The sequence below is a fragment of the Schistocerca cancellata genome, chromosome 2, assembly GCF_023864275.1.
Source record: "Schistocerca cancellata isolate TAMUIC-IGC-003103 chromosome 2, iqSchCanc2.1, whole genome shotgun sequence".
Lineage (NCBI taxonomy): Eukaryota > Metazoa > Arthropoda > Insecta > Orthoptera > Acrididae > Schistocerca > Schistocerca cancellata.
Window position 1 is genome coordinate 836450086 of NC_064627.1, and position 26895 is coordinate 836476980.

Below are 26895 nucleotides of genomic sequence, written 5' to 3' on the forward strand. Positions count from 1 at the left end.
AAGAGGCTCCGTGCCTTCACCTGCCGTCTTATTGCACGGCGTAAGCAGGAGTGCTGGGAGCGGTATGTTTCCTCCTTGGGCTCCCGTGTTTCCCCCTCGCTCGTGTGGTCCCGGATACGGCGAATTTATGGACACCAGACCCCTACGGGTGTCCCTGGGATCTCTTTGGACGGCGCTGTGTGCACGGACGCTGCCGCCATTGCTGAACACCTTGCTGCGCAGTTCGCTACGAGCTCTGCGACTGCAACTTATCCCCCCGCCTTTCGCTCTCTCAAGGAGCGGGCCGAGCAGACGCCATTATCGTTCCACACGCGTCGTTCTGAAACTTACAATGCTCCTTTCAGCGAGAGGGAATTCCTCGCTGCCCTCGCCGATTGCTCTGATACAGCACCAGGACCGGACTGCATCCACGCACAGATGCTGAAGCATCTCTCCAGGGACTGCCAGAGACACATTCTCGCGATATTTAATCGCATTTGGAGCGAAGGCGTGTTCCCGTCGCAGTGGCGAGAGGGTGTTATTGTCCCCATCTTGAAGCCCGGTGCGGACCCACTGGCGGTGGACAGCTATCGTCCCATTAGCCTCACCAACGTTTTGTGCAAATTGCTCGAACGTATGGTGGGGCGCGTTTGTGTTGGGTCCTTGAGTCGCGCGGTCTCCTCGCTCCATCCCAGGGTGGCTTCCGTCGGGGCCGGTCTGCAGTGGACAATTTGGTGCGGCTGGAATCTGCTGTCCGTACGGCCTTTGCCCGATGTCAGCATCTCGTTGCTGTGTTTTTCGATCTGCGGAAGGCGTATGACACCACATGGAGGCATCACATCCTCGCCACATTGCATGAGTGGGGTCTTCGTGGTCGGCTCCCGGCTTTTCTTCAAAGCTTTTTATTGCGCCGCTCTTTCCGGGTGCAAGTCGGTGCCACCTCTAGTTCCTCTTACATACAGGAAAATGGGGTCCCACAGGGCTCGGTGTTGAGCGTCTCCTTATTTTTAGTGGCCATTAATGGTCTGGCTGCAGCAGTGGGGTCGTCGGTGTCTCCTTCTTTGTATGCCGACGACTTCTGCATCTCATTTAGCTCCACGACTACGGGAGTCGCCGAACGCAGGCTGCAAGTCGCCGTTCGCAAGGCAGCATCATGGGCTCTGACTCACGGTTTTCAGTTCTCTGCACCCAAGACTCGAGTTATGCACTTCTGCAGGCGTCGGACGGTCCACCCTCATCCTGCACTTTACCTCGACGGCCACCTGCTTGAAGTGGCGGACACTTGCCGCTTCTTGGGACTCGTGTTTGATGCCCGACTCACATGGGTTCCTCATGTTACTCAGCTGAAGCAAAAATGCTGGCGGCACCTCAACGCCCTCCGCTGCCTTAGCCACACGTCTTGGGGTGCAGATCGCTGCACGCTGCTGCGGTTGTACAGGGCCCTTGTGCAGTCCCGGCTTGATTATGGGAGCCTGGCCTATGGGTCTGCGTCCCCCTCAGTGTTGAAGTTGTTAGACCCCATACACCACTGTGGGGTTCGGCTTGCAACTGGCGCTTTTCGCACCAGCCCCGTGGATAGTCTACTGGTGGAGGCCGGGGTTCCCCCGCTGCAGATTCGCCGCCATCATCTGCTCGCCGACTATGCTGTCCACGTACATTGCTCGCCAGGCCATCCCAATCGTCGCCTGCTTTTCCCTGCCATGGTCCTCCATCTGCCCGAACGGCGACCTATGTCTGGGCTTTCCGTCGCTGTCCGTGTCCAGTCCCTGCTGTCCGAACTGGGGTCATTCCCTCTTCTGCCTCCCTTCCGGGTCTGTACACCTACGCCTCCCTGGTGTTTGTCCCGGCCGTCCGTCCGTCTGGATTTGGCACAGGGACCTAAGGACTCGGTTCCGCCTGTGGCCCTCCGTCGCCGTTTTCTTGCGCTCCTCGAATCATTTCCGGGCTGTGAGCCTGTCTACACTGATGGTTCCCTGGTTGATGGTCGCACTGCCTACGCTTTCGCTCACGCTGCCCATGTTGAGCAACGCTCCTTGCCGGTTGGCTGCAGTATTTTTACTGCAGAGCTGGTGGCCATCTTGCGCGCTCTTGAGCATATGCGTTCCTGCTCAGGTGCGTCCGTCGTCATCTGCAGTGACTCCCTGAGCAGCCTCCAGGCCATCGACCGCTGCTATCCCTCTTCTCCTCTGGTGTCCTCTATTCGGGAGTCTGTTTCCACCATTACCCACTCTGGTCGTTCGGTGGTTTTTGTTTGGACGCCAGGTCACGTTGGCATCCCGGGGAACGAACGTGTTGACAGGCTGGCCAAAGGGGCGATAGACGCCCCAGCTTTGGAGATCGGCCTTACGGCTCGCGACCAGCAGCTGGTGTTGCGCTGTAAGGTGCTTGGGATGTGGGCTGCTGAGTGGCTTGGCATGACAGCCCCGAATAAACTGCGGGCTGTCAAGGAGACGACCGCTGTGTGGCGTTCCTCCCTGCGGGCTTCTCGCAGGGACTCGGTGGTCCTGTGTCGGCTGCGCATCGGCCATACGTACCTGACGCATGGCCATCTCTTGCGTCAGGGGAATCCCCCCCTGTGTCAGTGTGGGTCCCGGCTGACGGTCGGCCACATTTTGCTGGAGTGTCCTCGACTGCGCACACTCCGGCAATCTTTTAATCTCCCGGGCACTTTGGCTTTGGTTTTATCTGACGATGCCTCCATGGCTGATGACGTTTTAAACTTTATCCGTGGTAGTCCGTTTTATGGTTCGATTTAGGGAGGTCCTGCACCTTTCCCTTTCTGTGTCTTTTGTCCTTGTGTCTGTTGCTGTTCTTGTCTGTAATGTTTGTTGCTCCATTTGTGTTCTTTTAGCGCCTGGGGGGACGTCTTCTCCCCCTTTGGTTTTTACCTGCTCCGTAGATTTTCGGCTCGCCTGATTTTGGAATGGGGGACTGATGACCTTCGCTGTTTAGTCCCCCTTAAACATCCCAACAACCACCACCAGTGAAGGGTAACCTAACATTTCTTCTCAATCAGATAGTGAGAGTGTCACTCACCTGCCGATCTTCCTTCCCTGGACTGCAAAGACGTCTGTCTTCTTCACTACCTTTTACGGGTTTGTCATTAAGTCAGTGATATAATTAATAAAGAAGGGATGGGGGAAATCTGTAACAAGTGAATGGCCTTCAGTGAAGTTAAACGTGAAAGTATGTTACAAATCTAAAGGAACATAAATTAAGATAGCACTGTTATGCAGTTACATTTCTCTGCTCACAATTACAATCAATTTGCTGCCTTCCTGCTGTAGGCCAGGTATTACACATGACAAGCACATTAAGAAGCTCAGTAAAGACCGTGAAATCAAACTGTGAGAGTTGTATAGTGAAAATTAGAAATGCAAACGATGGCAATCAACATTTGATACCAGAAACAAGGGCGACAAGTTGAAGCTTACTGCATTACTGCTGATGACTCACGGTGCCGAATGCAAGCGAAGCATTCAGTGTGACTGCATGGTAGCGTCTACCAAGGTTGCTGCAAGTTCTCGACTGCCTATTGTGTTACTCAATTGCTATCTGCTCTGTAAATGTCGCTGCATCCAAGGTGATGGAGAGACAGACATGTTATAAGATGGTAGTAACTATCATGTTGTGTCTGCTCATGAAGCGACATTTGTAACATCTTGAAGCAACTGCATACAACAGAGGTCTGGAGATCAGTTCTTGGTGCTTTTGTTACCTTGGATGGCACTCTGCAGTATCCTTTCATGGGAGGCGAAGTGGTGCTAGTAGCCAACATAAATAGAAGAAGCTAACAGTTTTTGTGGTCTCAGGCGAGTGGTGTGGATCAGCTGTCTGAAGTTTACATTACATGGCCTGTTTGGATGCCAATTCTTTGACCGAATTGACAGTTGATGTCCCTGCATGCTGGACAAGTTTGAAAATAATGGCTCCAACTTTAAAAAAACTCACAGTCTTGAGTGATATTAATAATTAAATGGTGAACCAGAAAAATCTTCAGCTCTTTCCATTCAGTATTATCAGTCTGTTGTCCACTCAGTGTTATCAGTATGTTCTTACATGGCATGATATCACCTCTACCTGCACTGGTTCCAAGTTATTAAATTTTTCTGGTAAGCTGAATTTATCCACAGTCACTGTTTGTGTGCCCCCTCCATGAACCATGGACCTTGTCGTCGGTGGGGAGGCTTGCTTGCCTCAGCGATACAGATGGCCGTACTGTAGGTGCAACCACAATGGAGGGGTATCTGTTGAGAGGCCAGACAAACGTGTGGTTCCTGAAGAGGGGCAGCAGCCTTTTCAGTAGTTGCAGGGGCAACAGTCTGGATGATTGACTGATCTGGCCTTGTAACACTAACCAAAATGGCCTTGCTGTGCTGGTACTGCGAATGGCTGAAAGCAAGGGGAAACTACAGCCGTAATTTTTCCCGAGGGCATGCAGCTTTACTGTATGGTTAAATGATGATGGCGTCCTCTTGGGTAAAATATTCCGGAGGTAAAATAGTTCCCCATTTGGATCTCCGGGCGGGGCTACTCAGGAGGATGTCATTATCAGGAGAAAGAAAACTGGCGTTCTATGGATCGGAGCATGGAATGTCAGATCCCTTAATCGAGCAGGTAGGTTAGAAAAATTAAAAAGGGAAATGGATAGGTTAAAGTTAGATATAGTGGGAATTAGTGAAGTTCGGTGGCAGGAGGAACAAGACTTTTGGTCAGTGAATACAGGGTTATAAATACAAAATCAAATAGGGGTAATGCATGAGTAGGTTTAATGTTGTTGTTGTTATGGTCTTCAGTCCTGAGACTGGTTTGATGCAGCTCTCCATGCTACTCTATCCTGTGCAAGCTTCTTCATCTCCCAGTACCTACTGCAACCTACATCCTTCTGAATCTGCTTAGTGTATTCATCTCTTGGTCTCCCCCTACGATTTTTACCCTCCACGCTGCCCTCCAATACTAAATTGGTGATCCCTTGATGCCTCAGAACATGTCCTACCAACTGATCCCTTCTTCTGGTCAAGTTGTGCCACAAACTTCTCTTCTCCCCAATCCTATTCAATACTTCCTCATTAGTTATGTGATCTACCCATCTAATCTTCAGCATTCTTCTGTAGCACCACATTTCGAAAGCTTCTATTCTCTTCTTATCCAAACTATTTACCGTCCATGTTTCACTTCCATACATGGCTACACTCCATACAAATACTTTCAGAAATGACTTCCTGACACTTAAATCTATACTCGATGTTAACAAATTTCTCTTCTTCAGAAACGCTTTCCTTGCCATTGCCAGTCTACATTTTATATCCTCTCTACTTCGACCATCATCAGTTATTTTGCTCCCCAAATAGCAAAACTCCTTTACTACTTTAAGTGTCTCATTTCCTAATCTAATACCCTCAACATCACCCGACTTAATTCGACTACATTCCATTATCCTCGTTTTGTTTTTGTTGATGTTCATCTTATATCCTCCCTTCAAAAGACAATCCATTCCGTTCAACTGCTCTTCCAAGTCCTTTGCTGTCTCTGACAGAATTACAATGTCATCGGCGAACCTCAACGTTTTTATTTCTTCTCCATGGATTTTAATACCTACTCCGAATTTTTCTTTTGTTTCCTTTACTGCTTGCTCAATATACAGATTGAATAACATCGGGGAGAGGCTACAACCCTGTCTTACTCCCTTCTTAACCACTGCTTCCCTTTCATGTCCCTCGACTCTTATAACTGCCATCTGGTTTCTGTACAAATTGTAAATAGCCTTTCGCTCCCTGTATTTTACCCCTGCCACCTTTAGAATTTGAAAGAGTGTATTCCAGTCAACATTGTCAAAAGCTTTCTCTAAGTCTACAAATGCTAGAAATGTAGGTTTGCCTTTCCTTAATCTTTCTTCTAAGATAAGTCGTAAGGTCAGTATTGCCTCACGTGTTCCAGTATTTCTACGGAAACCAAACTGAGCTTCCCCGAGGTCGGCTTCTACTAGTTTTTCCATTCGTCTGTAAAGAATTCGCGTTAGTATTTTGCAGCTGTGGCTTATTAAACTGATTGTTCGGTAATTTTCACATCTGTCAACACCTGCTTTCTTTGGGATTGGAATTATTATATTCTTCTTGAAGTCTGAGGGTATTTCGCCTGTTTCATACATCTTGCTCACCAGATGGTAGAGTTTTGTCAGGACTGGCTCTCCCAAGGCCGTCAGTAGTTCCAATGGAATGTTGTCTACTCCAGGGGCCTTGTTTTGACTCAGGTCTTTCAGTGCTTTGTCAAACTCTTCACGCAGTATCGTATCTCCCATTTCATCTTCATCTACATCCTCTTCCATTTCCATAATATTGTCCTCAAGTACATCACCCTTGTATAGACCCTCTATATACTCCTTCCACCTTCCTGCTTTCCCTTCTTTGCTGAGAACTGGGTTTCCATCTGAACTCTTGATGTTCATACAAGTGGTTCTCTTATCTCCAAAGGTCTCTTTAATTTTCCTGTAGGCAGTATCTATCTTACCCCTAGTGAGATAAGCCTCTGCATCCTTACATCTGTCCTCTAGCCATCCCTGCTTAGCGATTTTGCACTTCCTGTCGATCTCATTTTTGAGACGTTTGTATTCCCTTTTGCCTGCTTCATTTACTGCATTTTTATATTTTCTCCTTTCATCAATTAAATTCAATATTTCTTCTGTTACCCAAGGATTTCTACTAGCCCTCGTCTTTTGACCTACTTGATCCTCTGCTGCCTTCACTACTTCGTCCCTCAAAGCTACCCATTCTTCTTCTACTGTATTTCTTTCCCCCATTCCTGTCAATTGTTCCCTTATGCTCTCCCTGAAACTCTGTACAACCTCTGGTTCTTTCAGTTTATCCAGGTCCCATCTCCTTAAATTCCCACCTTTTTGCAGTTTCTTCAGTTTTAATCTACAGGTCATAACCAATAGATTGTGGTCAGAGTCCACATCTGCCCCTGGAAATGTCTTACAATTTAAAACCTGGTTCCTAAATCTCTGTCTTACCATTATATAATCTATCTGATACCTTTTAGTATCTCCAGGGTTCTTCCATGTATACAACCTTCTATCATGATTCTTAAACCAAGTGTTAGCTATGATTAGGTTGTGCTCTGTGCAAAATTCTACCAGGCGGCTCCCTCTTTCATTTCTTAGCCCCAATCCATATTCACCTACTACGTTTTCTTCTCTCCCTTTTCCTACACTCGAATTCCAGTCACCCATGACTATTAAATTTTCGTCTCCCTTCACTATCTGAATAATTTCTTTTATTTCATCGCACATTTCTTCAATTTCTTCGTCATCTGCAGAGCTAGTTGGCATATAAACTTGTACTACTGCAGTAGGTGTGGGCTTCGTATCTATCTTGGCCACAATAATGCGTTCACTATGCTGTTTGTAGTAGCTTACCCGCACTCCTATTTTCCTATTCATTATTAAACCTACTCCTGCATTACCCCTATTTGACTTTGTGTTTATAACCCTGTAGTCACCTGACCAGAAGTCTTGTTCCTCCTGCCACCGAACTTCACTAATTCCCACTATATCTAACGTTAACCTATCCATTTCCCTTTTCAAATTTTCTAACCTACCTGCCTGATTAAGGGATCTGACATTCCACGCTCCGATCCGTAGAACGCCAGTTTTCTTTCTCCTGATAACGACATCCTCTTGAGTAGTCCCCGCCCGGAGATCCGAATGGGGGACTATTTTACCCCCGGAATATTTTACCCAAGAGGACGCCATCATCATTTAATCATACAGTAAAGCTGCATGCCCTCGGGAAAAATTACGGCCGTAGTTTCCCCTTGCTTTCAGCCGTTCGCAGTACCAGCACAGCAAGGCCGGTTTGGTTATTGTTACAAGGCCAGATCAGTCAATCATCCAGACTGTTGCCCTTGCAACTACTGAAAAGGCTGCTGCCCCTCTTCAGGAACCACATGTTTGTCTGGCCTCTCAACAGATACCCCTCCGTTGTGGTTGTACCTACGGTACAGCTATCTGTATCGCTGAGGCACGCAAGCCTCCCCACCAATGGCAAGGTCCATGGTTCATAGGTTTAATAATGAATAAAAAAATAGGCGTGCGGGTAAGCTACTACAAACAGCATAGTGAACGCATTATTGTGGCCAAGATAGACACGAAGCCCATGCCTACTACAGTAGTACAAGTTTATATGCCAACTAGCTCTGCAGATGATGAAGAAATTGATCAAATGTATGATGAGATAAAAGAAATTATTCAGGTGGTGAAAGGAGACGAAAATTTAATAGTCATGGGTGACTGGAATTCGAGAGTAGGAAAATGGAGAGAAGGAAACATAGTAGATGAATATGGATTGGAGGTAAGAAATGAAAGAGGAAGCCGTCTGGTAGAATTTTGCACAGAGCATAACTTAATCATAGCTAACACTTGGTTCAAGAAGCATAAAAGAAGGTTGTATACATGGAAGAATCCTGGAGATACTAAAAGGTATCAGATAGATTATATAATGGTAAGACAGAGATTTAGGAACCAGGTTTTAAATTGTAAAACATTTCCAGGGGCAGATGTGAACTCTGACTACGATCTATTGGTTATGAACTGTAGATTAAAACTGAAGAAACTGCAAAAAGGTGGGAATTTAAGGAGATGGGACCTGGATAAACTGAAAGAACCAGAGGTAGTACAGAGTTTCTGGGAGAGCATAAGGGAACAATTGACACGAATGGGGGAAAGAAATAAAGTAGAAAAAGAATGGGTAGCTCTGAGGGATGAAGTAGTGAAGGCAGCAGAGGATCAAGTAGGTCAAAAGACGAGGGCTAGTAGAAATCCTTGGGTAACAGAAGAAATATTGAATTTAATTGATGAAAGGAGAAAATATAAAAATGCAGTAAATGAAGCAGGCAAAAAGGAATACAAACGTCTCAAAAATGTGATTGACAGGAAGTGCAAAATGGCTAAGCAGGGATGGCTAGAGGACAAATGTAAGGATGTAGAGGCTTATCTCACTGGGGGGTAAGATAGATAGTGCCTATAGGAAAATTAAAGAGACCTTTGGAGAAAAGAGAACCACTTGTATGAATATCAAGAGCTCAGATGGAAACCCAGTTCTAAGCAAAGAAGCGAAAGCAGAAAGATGGAAGGAGTATATACAGGGTCTATACAAGGGCGATGTACTTGAGGATAGTATTATGGGAATTTTAAGAGGATGTAGATGAAGATGAAATGGGAGATACGATACTACGTGAAAAGTTTGACAGAGCACTGAAAGACCTGAGTCGAAATAAGGGCCCGGGAATAGACAACATTCCATTACAACTACTGACGGCCTTGGGAGAGCCAGTCCTGACAAAAAAAGTAGGTATTAAAATCCAAATAGAAAAAATAAATCTTTGAGGTTCGCTGATGACGTTGTAATTCTGTCAGAGACAGCAAAGGACTTGGTAGAGCAGTTGAACGGAATGGACAGTGTCTTGAAAGGAGGACATAAGATGAACTTCAACAAAAGCAAAATGAGGATAATGGAATATAGTCAAATTAAATCAGGTGATGCTGAAGGAAATAGATTAGGAAATGAGACACTTAAAGTAGTAAATGAGTTTTGCTATTTGGGGAGCAAAATAACTGATGATGGTCGAAGTAGAGAGGATATAAAATGTAGACTGGCAATGGCAAGGGAAGTGTTTCTGAAGAAGAGAAATTTGTTAACATCGAGTATAGATTTAAGTGTCATGAAGTCATTTCTGAAAGTATTTGTATGGAGTGTAGCCATATATGGAAGTGAAACATGGACGATAGATAGTCTGGACAAGAAGAGAATAGAAGCTTTCGAAATGTGGTGGTAGAGAAGAATGCTGAAGATTAGATGGGTAGATCACATAACTAATGAGGAGGTATTGAATAGAACTGGGGAGAAGAGGAGTTTGTGGCACAACTTGACAAGAAGAATGGACCGGTTGGTAGGACATGTTCTGAGGCATCAAGGGATCACAAATTTAGCATTGAAGGGCAGCGTGGAGTGTAAAAATCGAAGAGGGAGACCAAGAGATGAATACACTAAGCAGATTCAGAAGGTACTGTGCAGGAAGTACTGGGAGATGAAGAAGCTTGCACAGGATAGAGTAGCATGGAGAGCTGCATCAAACCAGTCTCAGGACTGAAGACCACAACAACAACACTGTTTGTGGCAGAGAATTGGCCAGTAACTGAACAAAGGAAACTTGTGTTCAATTTTTGATATTATTGGTTTCTACAAACAGTACTTTACCTTAATTCTGAAGATGGTCCTAGTGCATTTGGAAACTAAGGGAAGAATGTGTCTCCCCAATGATTATTTTAATTCGTTTCCTGAAAGCTGCACAAGGAAGATCCAATCACTGTCTGTAATATAATCGCAAAGTTCTACTGTCACTTCAGATCATTCCAAAAATCACTTTGCAACTTCCATACACTAGAGGTATTGACAAAGCAGTGCTCCATTAACACTCTAGTCAGTTTAGAGAAAGATTGTTGGAGCACAAGTACATGCAATAAATGAACTGTATAGTCCAAAAAGCCATTTCATCATTATATCACCTCATTTTTTATTCTCCACCAAATAAATTTCTGTACATCTGTTTGTAGTGTCCATTGTTTCCGAACATTTTTCTTTAGTGTGATTCCTTCATGACATGTACTGTTAGACAATTCACTATTGGCATTGTACTTACTTAGATACTTACTTGTATAACTACTTATTTACTTTCAGTTTCCAAAATTACTTCTGCAGGTAGTGTTCCACAGATCTTAAATTATCCGAAGAGAAATCTTAGAACTATGAAAAGCTGTTATAGTATATATTTTTTATTTTCAACTAGTTTCAATCTAAAACTATCAACAGGTCAACAGATATTTGTTATGACAAGGAAGGATGGCCTGTTGACATTAAAAGTCATGCAGAATGCAGGAATCCACTATATCAAGCATCGTGGTTTTAATCTCTAGCTTAGTTTGTTGACATCAGCTGAATAAGTTATGAACACCTGTTGTATGGTGCAAAAGTAACTCTTGGATAAATATCAGAAAATCTTAAAACAGTTGAGCACAGTACACCCATACACTTGCCCACATGGCTAAGTAGAGTCCAAGCATGTTTACAAGTTTTCATTACAGCCTTAAGTCAAGTGATCCAGTTGTAAATTTAACAGGAATCCTAGCTACTGCATGGGATTGGATTTGAGTTAACCTTTGGGAGTGTGCACCTATGTATAAAATGCACCAGTCACAAATAACATGCTTTTACCATTTCATTGTTGTTTTACAATTGCGATCATGTACCTATTCCTTCATATTGCTTCAGCTAACAAGGTGATAAGTGGTGGTGTCACATGCCCAAGTGAGCAGCAGTACTACGAAATAAATAGTGAGCAAGGTGATGAAAAAAACATACGATCTGCACAAGAATATGACCAGATTCCGAGCTAGCAGTACAGTCCCAAAATGAGGCAATTATCTACAAGATAATTGGCAGGGATTTGATGCAACTGCGCTGCATAATGCTTCGAGTGGATCATTAATTTGGGATAACACTTGTAAATGGCAACAGAGTGATATAATGGAAGTTTAATTGATTATTGTATAATTAAACAGTGATTTAGCTCATATAACATAAGTTTATTTTATCGTTGCTTATTTAATCTGAGGTTAAACTGTGATTTTGGTTATACATGTTTCCCGTGGTAATATAAACACAGCTATTCTTATATGTGTACAAAGTACACCACATGCCCACCCATGTTATGCAAACTGATGCATCTGCTTGTAGGTTAATAGCTTTTTCCTGATAGTCTAATGTAAACACGTCTCTCTCTCTCTCTCTCTCTCTCTCTCTCTCTCTCTCTCTCTCTCTCTCAATCCCCCTTTTTTTCCCAGGCCTGTCATAGTGACCATCTGTCACACCTGACAGTTGAAATGTTTGGGAAAAGGATAGTCTGTGTTAGTTTTGAATTCTTTTTATAAAAAATGAGTGACACTAAAGTGCGCATCATTTATGTTGGCGGCCGAGTTTAGGTTCGTTCTGCGCATCTGACGATACAAAACGCAGTCAGTCAATGAACAGAGAACGACGTTGCCAGATCTCGACTGCAGTGCAGAGCACGGACGAGTGTCCTCAGTTTTAGAAACATTCAGTCAAAAATAAAGTAATAGAACAAAAGCAATGTCTTGATAGCAGACTTTCTTTTACAGAATGTTTGGAAAAAGCATTCTTTATATCAATTGCTTCATATTCTATTAATTAATTAAACCAAACAAGCAATAAGACCCCTAATTCAGGCGATAGCAAGGAAAGGTGTTTGTATCAATCTCACGAACTGCTTTTTTGCAATAAAGAACAGCGGTAATTGTTTATTTCCTGTTGTACTTCGACGAAGCGTGAGTAATTCATGGTCACACCAACAGTGTTTGTCAGTATTTTGCATGATGTGTTACAATCCTCTGGAGTTTTGTTGTCAGATGAGTTGCGTTAGCGTATCGGTTAAGGTGTTGGGCTGATAAGCGCAAGGTTATGAGTTCAAACCTTGTGCGGTGCCTAACATTTTCTTTATTTAAAAACAATATTGAAGTGCCTTACTTCACGAATTTTATTCGTTTGAATACAATTTTTTGAAATTTGTAGTGCTTTGTCTCTTCATTAACCCTTTCGCTGCTGCCGACACGTGCTCCCCGCATTCCGTGCTGTGCGCGATTTTGTCATCACTGCACTGCTCGCCTGTGCAGACACATGGTGTTCCCAATGCTTTGACACACTTGTCATTGGATTTCACAAAAACTATTGGGCCCAAAAATTTGATTTTAACACGTCTTCTTGACTGATACCTTCCTCCCATAAATGACTTAATATTGTTTTGATGTTCAACGCAGTTATTGTGCAGCATTAGATGTAGTAAACCATTGCACGAAATTTTGAAGACTTTGCTTTAAAATAAAGCCAAACGTGCCTGGTGTAAATAAAACTTTTGTTACAGTCGCGAAAGATGGAATATTTCTCAATATTACGTATGACACCTATGTGGTACTTAAATTAAATGAGATGTTGTTATACAGTAAATTTTATATGAAATTTAGGTATCTTGTCCACATTTCATTCTCAACATTGTGGCAACTAAAATTGACCATACGGAAAGTATACGCTATGGACTTTTAACTCTGCAAACTCTTTGAAATTTCGTGCAATAGTTTACCATATTTAATGCTTCATAATAACTGCGTTAAACATCGAAACAAAATCAAGTGATTTATGGTGGGAAGGTATCAGTCAAGAAGATGTGTGAAAATCTAATTTTTGGGCCAAATAGTTTTTGTGGAATCGAATGATAAGAGTGTCAAAGCAGTCGGAACACCATGTGTCTCCACAGGCGAGCAGTGCAGTGACAAAATCGCGGGGAGCACGTCTGTGTAGCAGCGAAAGGGTTAATGCAGCCGTGGTGGCTTTACTTCATAAACCGCGCGCTCCCCCCTAAACGTAAGCTTGCGAACTATGCTATACAATGGCGCTGCTTCTCTTGGCGCGTGCGTCGTGTGCAACTGGGAACACAGCAATCTCCCGCGTCTGGGCGGGCATGCGCGAGCCGCCAAGATAAAAGAATTGAACTATAGCATTAATAGAATTGCTAAGTTACTGTGCCTCTTAGCTGATGTAAACCTGGTGTGATAGCATTACATCTGGTATTTTTACTAGAACTCTAAAGGATCTGATTATTATTAAAATATTCAGAGCATGTTGCTTGAAATTTTCTAGCCTATTGTTTCATCCTTGCCTTATTATAGACACAAGGAGTATGCAAAAGGATAATGAGATTTGTGGTGCATCATGGTAGTATTAGTGGCAGTGGAGCCTTTGACAAATCCCATTGTCAGCTTTTGTGAAAAATGTGTTGTTGTCTCTCTTCATTTGTGCAAAATGTGTTGGAGGTCTGTCCAGCAGTCATTCAAATTGTGTGTTATTGCTTTGTTTTTGTTGAATTTACTCCTTGTCAACACAGTATAAATCCATTAAGTATTTTTGACAGCAAGCGTGCTTGTACACAGGAATAGACGTGGAGTGAAGGGAAATCATTGGCTAAAGTTGAAGCAGATCTTCATGACCTCTTTACTTTTTATTTTGAAAAACCAGTAGCCTGGTTGAGATTTTAAACATCTATTGATATTCGAATGATGACATACGTGCCTTGTGTCCATCTGCCTTTTGTTACCATAGCAAATGGATATGTGTGACTCAGTGGTCAGTTGAGATTGTATGACTTTTGGCAAGTTGTTGTTAGTTAATACAACTTCTTTCTCTTTTGGTATTTTAATCCTCCCTCATCAGCAGTGGGCTGTAGGAAGAAGTTGTGGTGCGAATGGAGTTGAAAAATGGAAAAAAAATTGAGTTCTGTGCAGTGATTAAATTCTTCATAAAAGAAGGTTTAACACTACCCAGAATTAGTTTAAGGCTTGTAAATCTTTATGGCAGCTCTACACCTTTAATTTCCAATATGAAGAAGTGGGTGGCCAATTTTAAACATGCCATGGAAATGTCTCAGATGGTCCACACCAAGGATGTGCAAAAAGTGCAAGCACACTAGAAATCATTGACTGAGTGCATGATATGATTTTGGAAGATTGGCATATAAATGTGTGTAAAATTTATAATGTTCTAGAAAAAGGAACATGTTGGTCATCTTGCACCAGGAACTGAACATGAGAAAGCTTTGTGGAATGTGGGTGCCACACGTGTTCACTACAGATCACAAACACATTTGTACAACACTTTCTGAAAGGTGTGTTTCAAGAAAAACAGAAGTGACTTGTTGCATCAATACGTGACAGTGGATGAAACATTGATTCGCAATAACTCATCTGAATCCAAACAGCTCTCTGTGCAGTGGATAGAAGCTGGTTCTTCAGCTCCAAAGAAGGCAGGGGTGGTACCATTGGCAGGGAAGATCATGGCATTGGTGTTTGGGGATGCAAAAGGAATTTTTTGTCTGATGTGAAAAAGATAAAACCATAACTAGAGGTTACTACTCTTATCTTTTAAGTAAAATGGACTCGAGCAGTCATGAAAACAGACCTGGCTTATGAAGGAAAAAATCATCTCCAGCAGAACCATGCATCTGCCCACAAATGGGGAAACTGAGTTATCTGCACTATGAAGTGCTGGAACATCCACCCTATTCCCCAGATTTGGCTCCCTTAGACTTCCATCTATTCTCAAAACTGAAGAAATTCCTCACTAGTCAGCACTTTTTGTCCAGTCAAGAAGCCAGTGGGAAGGGGATAATGGCATTGTAACACCACTGGGTGAAATGTATTGATATTAGAGGAGATTATGTTGAAAAATGAAACTTCTTTGAAAGCGTAAATTGTCATTTTCACTGCCAGGCTGAGATCTTTTCAGACTGTGCTCCACATAACATGTTGTGATGATAAACTTTTTTGTAGTACCATAACCTGTTTGCTGTAATGTCAACGCTGATGCTTGCCTTAGCTGTTTTTTTTTTTTTTTTTTTTTTTAACCCTATAGTGGTAAAGGAGGCTTACCTAATGTTAATGACTTATATTTTATAGTTAGTGGGCCTCAAATTTTTGTAGGAACTTGCTTCACAGATTGCACAGTCTTGACAACACAGTCAACGTGTGCCAATAAAGCAGATTTTAGGTATCTGCAAACCTTTAAGATTATGCCCACTGCTGTCTGATTGGCAGCCATAAGAATAGGTATCAGAGATCTCAAATGAACGGGGTAGGCCAGTGTAGCTGAAACATAAATGTGGAATAATCAAACGCAGAGGATATGGGTGTGCTGGGCAAGCAGGCACATGCTGCTGGTAGAAAGAAACCAGTACTCCGGGTTTCTACCTGGTGTGAACAGGGAGAAAATCTCTTCAATGGTGCTTCCACTTTTCATGTAGTATTTAATGGTGGCCTGTGTCAAGACAACAAAATATGGTAAAATGTTATATTCATAAAATCAGAACTATGGTTTAATATATACAGTACCGTATGCAATCAAATATACTAAAATGTTCATAACAATGAGAGAAATTAGTTGCCACTAAACCTTTCAGTGAAGTATTAGTATGTGTTGCTTGAGGTTTACCAGATGGAGTAGTTGTTCTTGGGCAAGATGTCGATGTCGTCATGAAAATTCCAAAATATTTCATCTCTAGGTGTGGCGATCACAGTGCTAAGGCTGTGACCAAAGCCACTTATTTCTGACAATCAGAGAAGAAAATTATTATTGTTATTATTATTAGGTACATTGGACCATGTCAGATCATGCAGAGCTATTATGTTTCAATCTTCAGAGATTTCAAATGGCTCTCAGTTTTTCTCTGTAGATTCTTTTTCTTCCTTCTCCACTTTATTCCTGATCTGGTGGAGACTTCATTCTCTGACAGTACTTCCCATTTGTTGGTTTTTTATGTGTATAAGTTTCTGTTAAAAAATATCTGATGGAGTTATATTGATGGCAGGCTGTGAAAACGTTGTAACTTCATCTGTCTGTGAAAACTCGTAATTCCAGTAACTAATAATGCCATAATCAAAAATAGATTTGAAGGTGCATGGATTTCTCAAATCTGTCAGTAATTAGGCTTCTACTTTACTATTACAATGTAGCAATTTTCTATATCACTTTATATTATTTTTTAAAAAAACAGTTTTTGCTTCACTTGCAAAATTTAACAAAATGAAGTTAAAAGGTTTACATTACCTACTATTGATATGAGTCTGTCCTAAATCCTTTTTGACCTGCTGGATCCAGGGTACGGTTTTGAGTTGCTCTAAATACATCGTAATTTCATGACTGAGTCTTGTTGTTAGGAGCATGTTGATATGCTCATAAAATTTCAGTCTTCATTTTCTTATGTCTACTGTGAGATTCGATAGTTTTTCGGGGTTTTAGTCTATCAGTCTTCTGTACATATGGGGTCAAATACCTTTCTTAGAATGTTGCTTTCTTCTCATAAGATATCTTCCATATCACCTTTTCTGTGGAGAGCATTTTGCTAGTATTAAAGACTTCAGCCTTGATTACTGCGTTATAGCGGCTGATTTTGGTGCATGTGGACATACATTTTTATTGTAAATGTAGATTTTACTGTAGATTTTCCTATGTTTTTGCATCCAAATTTTCTGTGCCTTTTTCTCTCCCCCTGTAGGTTTAACGATTTCACCTAACTACTTCAAGTATGGAACTCTCCTGATTTATCCACATTTTGTGATCAGTTTTTGTGTAGGGTGTTTTGAATAGATGTACTTGATGTTTTGGAAAGATATTTGGAGGCCAACTCGTGTGGCACATTTCGTAATAGATTTTTTCTGTTTAATTGTTCCTTGTCATCTGTTAGTATTGCCAGATCACCTGCCAGAGTTAGGCATGGAATTTGGGCGTCATTTTTAGGTCTTCCAAGTTGTATGGGTTTCTAAAGCACAGTGGCTGGAAACATCTCTATATGATGAGAAACAATCTATCTCTTTCATAATATTGAATATTGTTGTTGCTCTATCATGGACTTACCTCTGTTTGACACTCCAATAGTCTTATTTCCCCACTCTCAGATGACTGTGTCCAAAACAAGATTAAAAAAGATAGGAGGAAGACAGTTACCCTGCTGAACACCGGTTTTGATCAGAAATGGTTCTGACACCTCACCCATGTTTTCCAATATATTTTTGTATATTTATTAGTGCATGTCCATGTGTTTTGTATTTTAATCTAGATTATCACATTGTATTACAAGGTCTCAGAAGGGCCAGCAAAGACAGGCTCTACTTTCACAATTTGTAACTTGTTTATTTGATTTTAAATGGTGGAACATTTTTGTTAAATTGGCAGTTATATGGCAGAGTTGAGGGAAGCCAGTGAGGAACATATGTGCTCAGGATCTTACATGAATGGTTGTCAATTCTGGAGGTACCTGTGTTATTCGTTAACATGCAGTTTGAAGTGGGTGATTTTGTGCAACAAGTTGGGCACAACAGCGAAATACTTTTACTTTTGTTCATGCGTAGTGCAATTTTGGCAGATTCCCACGCCACATGGTTACCACCCTAACCTTCCTCCCCCTACACACACACACACACACACACACACACACACACACACAGTGTCATAAAAAACTTACAATAACCAAGAAGACCGTCAGTGTCAGAGTGAAGGCTTTTTTGATGATGTCTTTGTTGTGACTACTATTAATTCACTTGTGTTTGATTTATCTTGTATATAGGTGGCCTTCATGGAAGTGATACTATTGCTGGCAATGTGATTGATCATTATGTACCATTCCTCCCATTAGAAGAGGAACATGTAAAGAAATGTATCCGTGATGCATTTGGAAGCAAGACCTCTCAACCACCTTCGAACAGTGATTTAGAGTGAGTCTTCTTTAAAAATGTATAATGCTTACCTTCATTATGGATGTGATTGTAGTGTATATAATATATGATATTTGCTAAATGTTAATGTTAAATGATTGTAGTTGCCTAACTAGACCAAAACCTTAGCCTTGACATCAAAACTTTTACAGGTAGATGCTGTATTTTGAACTTAAAATGTACCCTTAATAACTTGTCTGGTGCCTCTTTAGTCTCATTAAAACCCACGAGTCGAATCTTCTTACAATAATTGCTAGGTTATCCAAACTGTTAACTGTGACATACTAAAATTCCTTTTCTTTTCCTTTTTTCAGTCATGTTTATTTTTAATAAGCAGTTCAGATGATCAGCTTGTTCTTTTTAGGATCCAGTTTTCAGTACATGAATCCATAAGTTACTCATACAACGAGTGGTTTGACAGAATTTTTCACACAAAAATGATGTAATAGTTTCACTTTTTAACTACTGGTCATTGATCCCATGAGGCTTTGTGTGGAATGTCTATTTAAAGCATGCATATTACAGAAATTACAAAACAGTAAAATGCATGACTATTATGTTTTGGGTATTAGCATAAAAGACAGAAAAAATGGAAGATACAATGGACAGTGATGTAATTTTTTTAAACTAAAAGCAGTATAATTAGAAAATAGCAACATAATCAGTACTATCTTGTGGGAGCAAGGCTTTAATATGCACAAGCATTCCCAAAGTTAACCAAGAATTTCATAGATAGTGATATTTTCCAATCGAAATAATTGATAAACTGACAGATTATTTCAGTTTAAGGTGTACACTTTGGAAACATAAAAGTTAGGACTACAAAATAATAAGATTGGAACATTCTGTAAAACGAACATTTTGAATAAGAATAATTTTTGAAGTATTAGTTTTTGAGAAAAAGTAAAACATTTGCTTGGAAGAGGAGAACAAGAGGTTTCATATAAGCTACGCCAGTCTAGAAATAAACAAAAAGAGGTGGAATTTTGTGGAGTTCATGGATATGGTAATTCATGAACTTTTTTGAAAAAAAGGGAAAAAAAAAATGTCGTCACTCAACGTAAGTCACAATACACTTATTAAGAAACTCACACTCAAATCAGTAGTGGTGGGGGATATGAGGTCACCCATCTCTTGGCATGCAAGTGGCTACCTTTATGAGTGAGATGGCAATGGATGAAGCTGCGATTTTTCAGGCCTTTGTGGTTGGATACAATGCAGAATGACTCGAATGCCAGGCTAAGGGTGTAGATATGGTAGTGATAAGGAAATGTAACTTTGTGTTGGCTTACTGGCCTGCTTTTTAATGCTTCGTCAAGTGTTGCAATGAACAAGCAGAGGAGAACAGACACTTGTTTATAACTTCAGTAAGTGTAAAACATAGATGAAGCTTAAGAGGTTCTCTGCTCAGTTACCTAAATGAATGGCTACACCAGCCTGTAACTTTATTAGGATTTGGGTATACACAGTGTCAGATTCTGTTTCTCTAGTTGAACACTTAGGTTCATTTACACATAAACATGAAAGTGACTGTAGTGCTCGACACTTGAGGGCTCTATATACGGCATTTGGGCCCGTTTATTTTTAGATGGTACATGACTGTTACCTTTTACCTCCAGTTTACATTCAGTGCATGTAAAATCAGTGTTTTCTCAATGCACTGAACTGATGAAAACGGCTTGCATTGTATGTCTCCATCGAAGTTATAAGGCTTACTGCTAATATTCATACTTACATGATTTTTCTTTTTTTGGACAATCCTTTATGATTTGGTCATTACAAAATGTGCTATTTCATCAGCAGACTGAATAATAAAATTTAGTGAAATACTGCATGAATATGAATTTGGTAACTTAGTATACATATAATATATCCGTTAGTAATGAAGAGAAGCCATAAAAATTGTAAGTGAATAAGAACAAGTAGAGTAATCCTTATTGCTCTGTTACGTCAAGAGTACAGTATTTTTGCTTTTGTATGGTAGAAAGGAGAAAACGTTCTTAATTCAGGATCCAAAACATCATTAAAATGCAGCCAGGTCTATGTGCAGGTATGAAGATGAATGTGACAGTGAGATTACAAGTTCAGAGGGGTTAGTAATCCAGACAGAGTACAATATCAAGGAAACAGAAGTTGAAACTAAAGAGAGAAGTGAGGAAAATAAGCAATAGACCAACAAATTATCTCTGTGTTGAAGAAGATAAGAGCCGTTGCAGGTAGAAAAGTGACAATGCAATGGTAGATTGTGAAAATGTACCATAACTTGTGTGACATAGCAACACACATGCTTGTAAGGAGGCAAAAAAGGAACAGAATATGTTTAATTACTTAAGGAAAGGATCTGAGCACTGTCATGTGGATTGGAGGATGGGAGAGAGTTTGTGCATATTCCATGTCTTGGTCTGCTCTTAAAGAAGTGCCAAGGGCATGTCTTGACAGTTCTCACTATAGTCCAAAGGAGTGTCCTAGGTTGGTGTCTTGTTAGTGTCCTGTGGCTGTCTTACATGGTTATCCAGCCGGTGAACAGCTCTTGTTTGGGTGTAGGCAGATAGATGTTGGTCACAGTCCTGAGCTGCGCTGGATCAATGACATCTACATCCACAAGCCACCGAACAGTGCGTGGCGGAGAATACCCTGTACCACCACTCTTAGTCATTTCCTTTCCTATTCCACTCGCAGATAGAGTGAGGGAAAAATGACTGTATGCTTCCGTATGAGCCCAAATTTCTTGAATTTTATCTTTGTGTTTTTATGTGCAATGTATGATGGCAGCAGTGGAATCATTCAGCAGTCAGCTTAAAATGGCAGTTTTCTAAATTTTCTCAATAGTGTTTCTCGAAAAGAACATCGCCTTCCCTCCAGGGATTCCCATTTGAATTCCAGAAGCATCTGTGTAACACTTGGCATGTTGTTGAAGCCTACTGGTAACAGATCTGGTGGCCTGCCTCTCTATTGCTCTGATGTCATCCTTCAGTCTGACCTGGTACAGATCCCAAACACAGCAGCAGTATTCAAGAATAGGTTGCACCCAGCAGTATTCAAGAGTCAGTTGCACCAGGATCCTATATGCGGTCTCCTCTTTCCTCTATTCTAAAATTCTCCCAGTAAACTGAAGCCGACCATTCACCTACCCTACCACAGTCCTCACATGCTCATTCCATTTTGTATTGCCTTGCACTGTACACCCTGATATTTAAATGACTTGACTGTGTCTGGCAGGACACTAGTAACACTGTAACCGAACATTAGAGGTTTTGTTCTTTCTACTCATCTGCATTAACTTACATGTTTCCACATTTAGTGCGAACTGCTATTCATCACATCAAATAGAAATTTTGTCTAAGTAATCTTGTATCTTCCTACAGTAACTCCACTTTGACACCCTGGCGTACACCACAGCATCATCAAAAAACAACTATAGATTGCTGCCCACCCTGTCCCCAGGACAACAACAGTCCCATCAGACTTCCCTGGGGCACTCCTGACAATACCCTTGTCTCTGATGAACATTCACCATCAAGGACAACATTCTGGGTTGTATCACTTAAGAAGTCTTCAAAACACTCACACACCTGTGAACTTATTCCGTATGCTCATACCTCTGATAACAGCATGCAGTGGGGCACCATGTCAGATGCTTTCTGGAAATCTAAAAATATGGAATCTGCCTATTGCCTTTCATCCATAGTTTGCAGGATATCATTTGAGAAAAGGACAAGCTGAGCTGCATGTGAGTGATGGTTTCTAAAACTACACTGATTCATGGACAAAAGTTTCTCAGTCTCCAGAAACTTTATTATGTTTGAACTGAGAACATGTTCAAGGATTCTGCAGTGAACTGAGAAGTTAGGAATATTGGTTGTAATTTCACGGGTCCAGTTGGAGAGCAGGATAGCACAGAGGACTGTTGCTGAAGATTGCTTCCAGTGGATCAGTTGCAAGGGACAGCCAGCATTGAGCTTGGAGTGAGTGCTGTGCTAGCTGTCATGCTTCATCTTAAGTACTCTGGCAGAAGGATTTCTGTGAGGATCACATGAAGTGTGGACCCGTGTCCCATTCTGTCCGGATGAAATGTAGTGTTGCATTTGCAGCACTGCAGTCGGCTGCGTGCATTGCTGGCAGGTGAAGCTGGTTCGTCTCATCGATTCTGCTTTAGTCTGGCGTGTATGCAGAGGGATGTTAATGTTGCTGTTGTCCTCTCGCATGTACACAGCTGTACATGTTGCCGTTGTCATCTGGCATGTACACAGAGTGGCGTGTACGACAAGAGTTGGGATAGCCGCGTGTGTCTGACTGTGGTGGAATGCTGAGTGTATGGCAACTCCATAGCCACATGTATGTTCTGTGGTGTACATTGCCAGGCAGAGGGCCAGATACTACAGCCCCTCCCCCCCTTAAAAATGGAAGGCGAAGCCATTGAGTACAGATCGCTGGAGGGAAGGAGGAGATGAACAGAAGGTGGAGAGGGGGGCCAGGGATGCTGGGTGTGATACAGGCACCAAAACGTGGGGAATGGGGATGAGCATGCAAGGAGCTTGAACAATGGAGAAGTGATCCATGGCACAGATGTGTCAAGAGAAGAAGAAGCATTTATGCTCAAGGAAGAAATGAATTGGAAGATATGAAGATAAAGGCACTGAAAGAGGAGGAAATCCAGTTAATGAAGAAGGCACAGAGGAAAACATGCATCAAAGAGGCATAAAAGGAAAACGGGAGACCCGTCCAGAAATGTCAGCATATTACTGGGGAAGAGGTGGAGCAACACCACACTGAGATGCAGGCCGATGTCCAATTGTGATGGCAGCCACAGGTGAGGAAAGCTGCAGTGCATGCGTGGACGTGTGCAGTGTTACATGTGGGAGCATGGTGGTGCCTGTTGGTAGGGAATGTAGGTGGGGACCTCATTGCCTGTAGATTTATTGTGCCACACATGGAGGGGAGGCTGGCCATGGCTGTATCCTCATAGCAAAGACAGCAAGACTATGCGTGGCCAGGTCTTGCGACGAAACTTGCAAGTCTGGAGAACTGGAGAACAGGAGGTGCATGGAAGTCCATTGCGGCCAGCACACTGCGCAGAGCAGGAGGCCTGAGAGCAGGGTGTATACGACCCGGGAGATCTGGGAAAAACCCAGGAATTTTTTGATCCGGGAGCTTTTTAGAATTCCAGGAATTTTTCATTGTTTTAGTTTTCAGTTAAATTTTTGTAACTTTGACTGGTAAGTACTGTATCTTGCTACTGCAGAATAATATTGCAGCAATAAAACATGAACGAGAGAGGTGGGAGGGGGGGGGGGGGCTTAAGTTACAAAGGAAATGTGCCATATACAACAACAAATCAGTGCTCATACAAATGTCTGGCAACAACAAAATGTGTCAAAGGCTTTAGGAAGACTATGCAATGCTTCATAACAACAAATTGCCTCCGATGAGCGTGATATCACAACTGCTTACATCAGATTTGTTTGAGTGGTTGCGAGTGAGCTCACACGCGTGCACAGTTGAGCTGCGTATGAGTAGTACCTTCTCCCGCTTCTGGCGACAGAAGTGTGGCAGTTAGTTGTATGAGCAATAGCAGCAGGCAGCCAGATGCTGTCTGGAAAAATTTTACTGGTATGCCTAAGCTGCCAGATTCACATATGCGCAACAGGCCCAGAACTAGGGGATGGGGGCAAACTGGGGTATCTGTCCCGGCCGGCAATTTCATTTGGGGGGAGGGGCAGGGCGGTGCACCAAATGCATAGTATTGAGGAAAAGACCTTGTTTCACAAAGTGCCTAGCATCCAGCTATCAATTATTCATATGATTTTGAAATGCATTCCTGTTGATGTTTGAACAAATTCTAAGTTGATTTCTGAATGAATTGTTAGTTGATTTTTGATTGCATGCGTAGTGTATGTGATGTCTCTGCCAGGTGAATCCCCATCACATCTAGAAATAAACTTCCCTGCAGACAAAAGGAGATGGGGCTATACGAGCTGTGTCGAATAAAGCTGAACGGGTGAATGACATTCTCTGTTTATGTGGTTGACTGGGTTTGCAAATGATCAGCGTTGTTATAATTACTAGCAAAATCCATAGATCTAGACAACCTGAGTGGAAATAAAAGACTAACAGGAATAACAGATAACAAAGATTATGTTTTATCATCTCCGTGTATCCAAGAAAATGAAATTTTGACATAAAATTTTTGGCCAGACCAATACACTACTAAGGGCTAGTTATACAGTCCCCGGCTAGCAGCCGCTGAAATTCTATTCTGTGAATAGCGCAGAAAACGTGTTGTATGAACACGTAATAACACCTAACGGGAGAATAAACTCAGGATAACTAAACCGGTGGTTGTGGCAGTTAGTAAGTTAACCAGAGAATAAGCATTGACACTGGCAGGAATAGTTACAGAATTAGTGATGACAATATTGTTGTTAGAACAAGAAAGAGGAAGAAACGGGACTCTCACAAATTATGGAAGAATATGGCGATTCCAAATTTATGTAAAAGTTTCGTACTACTACTCTTCGATCTCGTGCATCAGGAGCTAGAGAGTATGAATGAAATGTGAAGCTATTTCCTGACATAAAACTTTTAGCTTGTAGTTGGCCTAATAGGCATTTTATATTGGTACTTCGTGAATTATATTCTGTTGTGTTATAAAAATGACCATTTGTGCCAAAACAGTCTCGTTTATTTGGTGTGTGTAACAATTGCTGCAATATTAGGCAGGCCTATTTTGTTTCATTTAGCAGACAGTGACAAAATACATGTAATCAGATCGAGAAACCACACCAGTCTTACGTATTATTTGTATTAACAGCTTTTCTAGTATTAGACGACGACATTTCGTTTTTTCATGTAGCTAATCGTTGACGAACTTTGATGAGGTAATAGATTTTTCCACAGAAAGGAAAGTATGCCATATAAAGCTGTGGCAAGATTAGAGAGAAAAAATGCTAGGACATAAGGATTGAAGAAATGTGTACTATCTTCCTTGTCTCTTGTCTTTACCCGTTTTATGTATCTTATACTTAATTTTATGTCACACAAAACAGCAAGTTATTAGCTAATAAGCAGTAAAGACTGCAAATTTTCTGAAGAGTTCTTGTTCTGCCGGTTACAAATAATCCCATCCAGTATTAATTGCGAGTTTTTTTTTAAGAGGGGCAGGATGTCAGACTGGCCGACTGGGAGCAGGAGAGGCACCACAGGATAATATAATTTCCACTGTCCTGAATGTAGTTTGATAGCACGCATTACAAAATATTACAGCTTGGAATTCCACAGAGCAAAATACAAAGACATGTGATGGAGGAATGCTGTGTGAAGAGGCGTAGCACTGCACTTTCGCACACTTACAACCAAATAGAATGTCTTACATTCCCTTGAACATATAGGTTTTATGTATCAGACTCTTCAGAAAGATGTGTGCTGCAAAATGAAGATATTTTTGAAAAGTCGACTTTTTTTAAATTTTTGACGTACAACCTCAAATACTGAAGGGAGGGGGAGTGCCACCATCTAATATTGCCCTGGTTCGGAAATATCGTAGATCTGGACCTGAAGCACAGAACAGTCTTTAGGTGTAGTGGGGAGGTGGTAGTCTCCACATGACCTGTGTTTACATTAAGTGATTTTGCTGTCTCCTTTTCGTTTATTGCTCTCACGTCAAATGGAAACAAAGCAGATTTCTGTGGCCGGAAGCTATCAAGTACATTAAAATACTTTCACATAATTACAGAAGGCTAAAATACACTCCTGGAAATTGAAATAAGAACACCGTGAATTCATTGTCCCAGGAAGGGGAAACTTTATTGACACATTCCTGGGGTCAGATACATCACATGATCACACTGACAGAACCACAGGCACATAGACACAGGCAACAGAGCATGCACAATGTCGACACTAGTACAGTGTATATCCACCTTTCGCAGCAATGCAGGCTGCTATTCTCCCATGGAGACGATCGTAGAGATGCTGGATGTAGTCCTGTGGAACGGCTTGCCATGCCATTTCCACCTGGCGCCTCAGTTGGACCAGCGTTCGTGCTGGACGTGCAGACCGCGTGAGACGACGCTTCATCCAGTCCCAAACATGCTCAATGAGGGACAGATCCGGAGATCTTGCTGGCCAGGGTAGTTGACTTACACCTTCTAGAGCACGTTGGGTGGCACGGGATACATGCGGACGTGCATTGTCCTGTTGGAACAGCAAGTTCCCTTGCCGGTCTAGGAATGGTAGAACGATGGGTTCGATGACGGTTTGGATGTACCGTGGACTATTCAGTGTCCCCTCGACGATCACCAGTGGTGTACGGCCAGTGTAGGAGATCGCTCCCCACACCATGATGCCGGGTGTTGGCCCTGTGTGCCTCGGTCGTATGCAGTCCTGATTGTGGCGCTCACCTGCACGGCGCCAAACACGCATACGACCATCATTGGCACCAAGGCAGAAGCGACTCTCATCGCTGAAGATGACACGTCTCCATTCGTCCCTCTATTCACGCCTGTCGCGACACCACTGGAGGCGGGCTGCAC

At 42.1% G+C, this 26895-nt stretch overlaps 1 protein-coding gene across 2 annotated transcripts in view; it reads left to right on the forward strand.

Moving 5' to 3' along the window:
* Positions 1–26895, forward strand: part of LOC126162747 (torsin-1B-like) — an 88221-nt gene that overhangs the window by 49913 nt on the left and 11413 nt on the right. For both annotated transcript variants that reach the window (XM_049919426.1, XM_049919427.1), the window contains one exon: positions 18217–18364. In XM_049919426.1, coding sequence (XP_049775383.1) covers positions 18217–18364 — 148 coding nt within the window. The remainder of the gene's footprint in view (positions 1–18216; positions 18365–26895) is intronic.